At 42.9% G+C, this 8550-nt stretch overlaps 1 protein-coding gene across 2 annotated transcripts in view; it reads right to left on the bottom strand.

Moving 5' to 3' along the window:
- Positions 1 to 5182: 5182 nt before the first annotated feature.
- arhgef12b (Rho guanine nucleotide exchange factor (GEF) 12b) overlaps positions 5183 to 8550 on the bottom strand; it is a 105224-nt gene continuing 101856 nt past the window's right edge. For both annotated transcript variants that reach the window (XM_067256847.1, XM_067256848.1), the window contains 3 exons: positions 8226 to 8455; positions 7766 to 7838; positions 5183 to 7325 (listed from right to left, as the gene is read on the bottom strand). In XM_067256847.1, the coding sequence (XP_067112948.1) occupies positions 7315 to 7325; positions 7766 to 7838; positions 8226 to 8455 (314 nt within the window). In that variant the 3' untranslated portion in view covers positions 5183 to 7314. The remainder of the gene's footprint in view (positions 7326 to 7765; positions 7839 to 8225; positions 8456 to 8550) is intronic.

Below are 8550 nucleotides of genomic sequence, written 5' to 3'. Positions count from 1 at the left end.
CACTCTCCTGAGTCTCATCTGTGTTGTATGTCTGCAATCTGCTATAGTATGGGCCTACACGAAAGTTATTAAGTCATTGGACTTGTGTGGGGAGGGTTTGACAAATGTGATGACTGTATTCCTCCACAGATACCATGGACTTGGACATGGAGTTGGACCAGTTACTTTTCACTTTGACTTGATGGGTGTGACCTGTGAAGAATGAATGGCACCATGCAATGGTGAAGGGCTATAACCCAGGGTTGATTGCAACTGGTGTTGGAAAACACATGTAGTAGGGCAGAATAGAGGAACTGGGCACAAGTTACTGGTTTGGTCCCTGGTTAGTCCCCAAAAACGTGGCAGAAACAGCAGAAACTATTCGATGGCATTGCATCAAGGCCCAATTGGAGCAGAAGTCATAGGATATTTACAATTGTAGTAGGCCAATAGATCTGTTTTAAAAGTTCAGGGGTGTAATTTGTTGGATATAAAAGGTGAAGCACAGACATCAGATTTTCCTGGGAACCCTCTCGTTGCTGCTCCGTGCTGTTTTTGGACTTTGAAGAAGTTGAATTTGGAATATGATCAGAACTTAAAAAAAAAAAAGTATCCACAACAGTGCCTCTGTCAGTTGTGTGTCTATGTAAACGGCAAAGGTAGCCCACATGACCTCAACTTTCTTACTATGATTGCCTCAATGCACTTAATTAAGACGTACAACAGAACTGAAAGCGTCATTTAGGTGGGGGGAGGGAGGGTTGGGGCGTGGAGTGTTACTTGCACGGGTGTGATTGATACCGTCTGGCACTTTTGGCCTTGTTTGAACACACACTGGAGCCCCGTCTTGTAATGTTTCTAATATATATTAAAGAAACTTAATATATATTAAAGAAACTTGTGTTCATCAAAGATGTATTAACTAAGTAGCAACTAGCAAACGCGGTCAACATGTGCCTTCAGTTTGGTGTGTGTGTCTTCTACTAAAGAACCTGCTGCCGTGTCGTCAAGATTGTAGGCCTGCAGATCACAGGAACATTTTTTTAAAAGCTAGTCGTTGCTGCCCTCTGGTGTTCTCAAGTAATAACACCCCCAATAGTTTCACATTTCTCCCCCTCTCTCTCTTTTTCACTTGTGCCAGTATGCATAATACGGCCGATCAAACAAATGAGTAAATGGCTCGTTAAACCGTTTGTGTTATATGGATATTCCGTAATTCCAAAATGAAACAAAACAACGGAAACCAAGCCTTTCCCCATAATCTGGTTCTGACATCCAAAATGGACAAAACGATATTACGAGGCTATTTTTCATTTTTTGCAGATACCAGCATAAAGGATATGGAATAATCAAACAAACGAGTAAATGGCTCGTAATACCATTTGTGTTATATGGTTATTCCGTTATTCCAAAATAAAACAAAACAACCAAAAACAAGCCGTTATACTTAAATGTGTGTTCGACTTACTAAAGTGACAAAACGATATTACGGCCCTAATTTGCGTTTGTCAACACGGGTTGCAAAATAGAAAAACCAATGGCCACAAGGTACACGGACCTTACTGACAATGATCGCTACCAGTGAGCTTTTTATGAATGAGCGATTTTCCACTAAATAAATGTCAAGCTTATTTACGTTTTGGGGGGCATATTTTCAGTTAGCAGATGGTACTGTTTGAATCGCGATTCCATCTTCTACTGCCGGGTAACGTCGTAGAATAATCTTCAAAGGGGGTTCTTTATTAACGAATGAATGCAATGAGTAGGCTAAATGCCTGAAAATATCATGAGAAGGGAAAAACTTAAAGAGTTTAAGTCATAGAGATTATGTCAATTTTTACACCGGTCTGCCAAATTTATTCGTTTTGTTTCAAAGATGAGGCTGCCTCTTGCAGGGGAAATGAGAAGACATCTATTTCATTCTACACTTCACTCGTATTTTCAGTTGTAAATGAGCAGCAAAAAAAAAAAGCATTTAAATCTATGTCATCTTTATAAATAATAAGTATGCTTTTTTTATATAAAATATACAGAAATATCAGTTGTAAAAATGTCATTCAAAAACGGACCCCTGTGCAACCGACGCAAGCAAGCACACCCTACAATTTCCCCGGAAATTGTACCCTCTCTAGTTTACATTTACATGTATTCATTTAGCAGACGCTTTTATCCAAAGCGACTTCCAAGAGAGAGCTTTACAAAGTGCATAGGTCACTGATTATAACAACAAGATAGCCACAAAACATTGCGAGTAGCCAAAACATGAAGCACACATTGTGAACAACCAAAGTAAGTGCCAAAGGGAAGAACCATAAGAGCATGTAGTTAAACAAGTTACAATTAAACAACATGAACCGCTATACGTGCAAGTGTACCTGTGGAAAAAACAAGCAACAATAATAAAAACATTATATCACAGCAAGTACAACAAATTTAAAACAGTTACCACTAACCACAAGAGCAACAAGTCTCTGAGCAAGAGTCATTGTGATCCCTGAGGAAACTAACATCGGGTCAAGCGAACCATTCCTAAGTACCGTTGTACTCCCGGAACAAGTGCGTCTTGAGCCTTTTCTTGAAGGTGGAGAGACAGTCAGTGTCTCTGATGGAGGTGGGGAGTTGATTCCACCACTGGGGGGCCAGACAGGAGAAGAGCTTGTGTTGGGACCGGGCGGTCTTGAGCGGTGGGACCACCAGGCGGTTGTCTGAAGAAGACCGTAGGTGATGGGTGGGGGTGTAAGGCTGCAGGAGAGACTTGATGTAGACGGGTGCAGTCCCGTTCACTGCTCGGAAGGTCAATACCAGGGTCTTAAATCTGATACGGGCCATGATAGGTAGCCAGTGGAGAGATATGAGGAGCGGGGTAACATGAGAGCGTCTGGGTAGATTGTAGACCAGGCGGGCCGCTGCGTTCTGAATCCTCTGAAGAGGGCGGGTTGCACATGCTGGGAGACCAGCGAGCAGCGAGTTGCAATAGTCCAACTTGGAGAGGACAAGTGCTTGGACTAGCATCTGGGTGGAGTGCTCAGACAGGTATCTCCTGATCTTCCGGATGTTGTAGAGGGTGAATCTACACGACCGGGAGACCGCAGCAATGTGGGCCGTGAGGGAGAGCTCGTCGTCCATGGTAACCCCAAGGTTCCTGGCAGAGGATGAAAGGGTCACCGTCGCAGATCCCAGGGTGATTGAGAGATCGTGGGAGATGGAGGGTTTAGCCAGGATGATGAGAAGTTCTGTTTTGGCGAGGTTCAGCTGGAGGTGGTGCTCGGTCATCCAGGCGGAGATGTCTGTGAGGCTCTTCTGTGAGGATCTTCCCGACAGGTAGGATGAGATCCACTGGAGTGCAGTGCCAGTGATGCCCATCTCAGAAAGTCTGGCGAGCAGGATCTGGTGGTTAACCGTATCAAACGTTGCAGAAAGGTCCAGCAGAATGATGACGGATGACCTGGAAGCCGCTCTGGCAGACTGGAGGGCAGTGGTGACTGAAAGGAGGGCAGTCTCTGTGGAGTGGCCAGTCTTGAAGCCCGATTGGTTGGGGTCAAGCAGGTTGTTCTGAGAGAGAAAGTTAGACAGTTGGTTAGATACAGCACGTTCAATTGTTTTTGAAAGGAAGGGTAACAGTGATACCGGTCTGTAGTTCTGGAGGACGGCAGAGTTAAGGGAGGGTTTTTTGAGTAGTGGGGTAACTCTAGCCTGTTTGAAGGCAGAGGGGAAGGTGCCAGAGGTAAGAGAGGAGTTTAGGACATGGAGAAGAAAAGTTATAATGGAGGGGGAGATGGTTTGAAAGAGAGCGGAGGGGATAGGATCAAGGGGACAGGAGGTGAGGCGATGAGAGAGAATGAGGTCAGAGATCTCTGCCTCAGACAGGGGAGAAAAAGAGTTTAGACATTTAGTTGGGTCAGTCATGGAGGGTGAGAGGGTAGGAAAGGTGGGTTTAGGGAACCGACTGCTAATGTATAATAATTATACATACATTTATATAATTAGAAAGCCCTAGTTCTTTTCTTCATTATGGTATAAATAGTTCAGGTGTATGATTTTATATGAAAATAATATGAATATGTATGCATACCTCCATACACAACGCGGGACAACCTTAGAAAATGGCGCCCTAAACCAAACAATAGGTGTGTTTGACTTCATGCAGCACCGGTGGCCTTGAAGTTGAGAATGCCATTGGCTGCTTCAAGTCAGCCGGGCTGCAGGCGGCTGCAGGCGACGCTGGCGCTGCATGAAGTCGAACGCACCTATTGTTGCAATTTACCCAGAATTCAACGCTGCGTGACGTAAATTTCGCCTTCTCTATTGCTTGGAACACTTGCAACCCAACTTCTTACAAGTTGTGTTAAATCCAGCCAAGGTGATTGGCTGCAATCTGCCTGCCCTCGAGGACCTGCACACCTCGAGGACCCTGAGGCGAGCGAGGAAGATTGTGGCCGACTCCTCCCACCCCGGTCACTCCCTGTTTCAGTCACTCCCCTCTGGCAGAAGGCTGCGGTCCATCAGGACCAATACCACACGCCACAAAAACAGTTTCTTCCCTTCTGCTGTTGGCCTCTTCAACAAGGCCAAGGGTTCACACTGACTTCATGACTCAATGCCCTTAAAACACACTGCTTTTTGCACTGCACAACACAATCTTGTACCATTTGTATTTTTTGTAATATTTGTATTTTTTTTATTTTTATATTGTAAATTACTGCAACTTATATTTTATTGTATAGTTTATTTTAATTCTAATTCCACTTAGTATTTCTAGTCATGTACCCTTAGTATAGTTAGTCCTCATATTTAAATTTTAGATTCCTATATGTTTAATGTGGCATCTTCCTGCCAAAGCAAATTCCTTGTCTGTGCAAACTTTCATGGCGAATAAAACCCATTCTGATTCTGACCTCCTGGGGTCCTAGCAAAACACCTTCTGGATTTCAACTTCATACAGGGCTCTGTTTAAAGATAATCGAGCCACAGACACACACAGATTCCTGCCTTTATAATTAGACAAGTGCAGTGCCTGTGTCCATGATGCACTGGCACTTTGTTCCAACAGGGTCATATTTTATAATGCAAACTTGCATTGAAAAGTAGTGGCAGAGAAATGATAAAAAATAATGTCTAGACCACAAAACCTGCTTATAAAGAATCACAAGTCACAAGACTCAACAAATACCTCTATTACATCTGTCAAAATACAAAAACACAGTTTCAGTGTTTCCAGCAAGCTTCTTTAATAATATTTTTTACATTTTCAGTTGTGTGGTGTCGGACAATCCCCTTCATTTTAACAACAGATCAGTCAAATGTAAATCTCTCAACTAAAATAACTATTGATGTTTTCAACAGAGCCAGAGACCATTTTAATAATAGTACTCATAATAATATAAAATATAATAACGTCTAGACAAAAATAATAAAAATACAGATTACATTAATATTTTAGGGATACCTTGCAGTCTTTACATTTTTTTAGTAGTTTCTGTTAAAATTATACATGATTGTATGATGTAGAAAGCTAAAGAAAAAACAAGGAAATGTGTAGATTGCTCTTTCTTTAAGAGATGCAGTGTTGGTCATAATTATACAATTTTTACATTTAAAATAGTCCATACAGGTTCTTTTAAAAAGTTTTATGTGGTCTTTTCAGCTTTTTTTGTAATTTACTTCTTTTTCATCCAAGAATCCATACCACAACTTCATAAGCGCACACAGTCTTTTGGCTACGGCGAACGTTGGAGTAAAAGTAATATCTTTTTTGTGCCTTGCAGTAATTTCTCAATCCAACCATGAAACTGCAGAGGTCTTGTGCTCATACCTTAAAAGCTTAATGGTGAGTGAAGAGTTCCCCAGTAGCTTGTATCCAATGGATGGAGTACAGTAACTGTTTTGAGTTTCAAAAAAGGTCAACCAGAATGTTACAGTAACTGCTCTCAGAGAGGGGGGGGGGGGGGGGGGGGGGTTCGAGAGGGTGCATGGGGAAGTGACGGGGCTATTAGGAATGGATGAATACTACATTACAACAAAGTTAATCACAGGATTTATGCTTTGTCACAAGCTTGTGAGATAACAGGTCTCCTCTTAAGTAAATCTGTGGATATACAGCCCTGCACCCATGAAGTGGGTACGTTTATTTTCTCCATCATCTCATCACTGACGGCATATCACTGAAATATTTTTACAGCACTTTTCATTCCTGCATAAGTCTTGTCCATATTTCCATCAAAACTGAAATGTGAACAGAGTGGTGAAAAATTCAAACTGTAGCCTTTTTTAATAACCTCTATGACTGCAATATGACTGCACAATGGAGGAAGGCGTACACATTCGCATCAAACTGTTTTAAATCAATATCTACAATTTATGATAAGGAACTGTTTGAATCGATTTTGACTACTTTCTGAGGGGTTATCAAGGCCTTGTGCTACCTATTTGAAGTCTATCTAACAAAGCTTACAGGCTGGTAATTCAGACCTTGATGTTTAACCTCAAAAGGATTTTCTACAAAGATCCACTGTCGATCAGTCAATCAATTACCAGGATCAGGTTTAGTTGTTAGTGTTGTAGGCTTTAAGTTTAAGTTTAAGGTCCAAAAGCTTATTAAGGACTTTCTATCTGGCAAAAATGGGAACAATCTGTGGTCAGATTTCAATTTGGACAGACCTAAATGGCTGAACCCTTAAAATGATGCAACTGTCCTCTGAATCATCAGCACACTTCTCATATTGAGTCACAACTACTTATGTTGTGTATTGTACTCTATGGAGGTGTATCAATGGAAAACCACTCTCAAACAGATGGAGGGGGAGATTCTGGATCAGACAACACTGAACACCCCCCCCCCCCCCCCCATATAGAGGGACACAATTCTCACTTTTAACCGGAACCAAATGCTCACAAGTAACAGGAAGATACTAGTTAGATCAGACACAGCCGACAAAAAAAAAATTCAGTGGTGAGGATTTCCCTGTCCAGTGATATCCATGCTCGCTGGAAAAGGTTTATGGTGGGCCATGCAATCTGAGTGGCACTTTTCTTCATTTCCGTTTGGTTTTCTGGTGATTCAAGTTGACCATTACAGTGGAGTGTTGGAAGTACAATGGTCCTGGGATGAAGCTGTGGAGGTTGAGGTCTTCCCTGATTGCCATGTGTGCCGGCCTGTCTACTTGCTAACTTTGCTGCCATTTCCAGGCTCCGCTGTTGGCCACTGCAGCATGAGGGGATGAGGAGAAGAAAGGAGGTGTGGTTGGGGGCATCCAGAGGAAATCGGACACCGTCTCCCCCTCCCTCTGACACTCCTCTGTCCTTGAGAAGTGGAGGGGAAGAGGAGTGCCATCATCACTAACTCTGATCTGGAGAGAGACACAGGGAATTAAAAAAATAGGAGAGGGAGTTCGTTTTAGGAGTTAGGATTTCCTCCTGACGGAGGAATCCTAATAATGTGTTATTTTAGCAGACGTAGAGGGAAATGTGAACTTTTGTCTCTCAATCTGCAATCATCAGTCAAATGCTCCAACTACTGAGCTATTAACCCCCCAAATTAGCTACCCTTTGCCTTGATGACAGCTTTGCACACGGTTGGCTTTCTGTCAACCAGCTTCATAAGGTAGCCCCCAGGAACGTTTATCCAACATTTGTTTTTCTCGGAGGAGTTCCATATGCTGCACATTTCTACAAATGTAGAAAATGGTCAAACATAGGAAAACCCCTGGACGGAGTTGTTGTGTCCAAACTTTTGACTGGTACTGTGTAACTATTAATAATGTACATACCAAGTTAAAGAACATAGTACCTTTATTCTCCTCTGTGTCAGTAGCTGTTTCACTCAGCCTTTGGCGCAGTTGGTTATACTTGGTCTCCACGTCCTGTAAGCAGATTGTTGACACAAATGTAGCTTCTGTTTTAACATATGAATGTGAAAGGGATGGATGGGCTACATATAGATGACTCGTTGATGGCTAAATGAATGAGTGGGTTGATGCATAAAAGGCAAAAGAATGAAACTGTCAGAAGTGGTGTACTGACAAACAAATAAAGGCCGCTGAAAACAATGACCACAACTTTATTCATAATAAGGTACTTTCCAAACTTTTCTTAGCAGCCAAGTGAGATGCGTGGGATGACCCTAACCTCAGGGCTAACTTTTATCTTGGCTATTGCCTACTCTAGAACTTGTCATCGTGGACCTCCGTTTGACTCCTGTTAGCATGTTATGCTACTAGCTAACGCGAATCTAATGCTACTGTGCCTACCTTCAGATGTTGCAAGTTGGCCTGTAGGAGGCGTAGGTGAGTCATAACCTGGCGGCTGATGTTGGGGCCGGCGCCCCCTGTCTGAGAGGACGAGGAGAGCAGCTTCTTCAGGTCGATGCTGAAGTCGCCTGCGGAGCCCCACTGGATTCCTCCCTCTCCACCAAGCACGCCATCGTCATCAGTGCTGCTCTCCCCTGAACCCCCATATCCCTCCAGGACCATGTAACTACCTGGGAGGGGATGAAGGAGGCGATGGATGAATGAAGGAAAAGTAGAATGAAATGTATCGTGTTGATAAAAAAAAGTGTGATGATGGGGGGTCCCC

Source organism: Osmerus mordax, chromosome 19 (assembly GCF_038355195.1).
Source record: "Osmerus mordax isolate fOsmMor3 chromosome 19, fOsmMor3.pri, whole genome shotgun sequence".
Taxonomy (NCBI): Eukaryota; Metazoa; Chordata; class Actinopteri; order Osmeriformes; family Osmeridae; genus Osmerus; species Osmerus mordax.
Note: the sequence above shows the minus strand (reverse complement) of the source record. Positions and strands in the feature narration are given on the sequence as shown.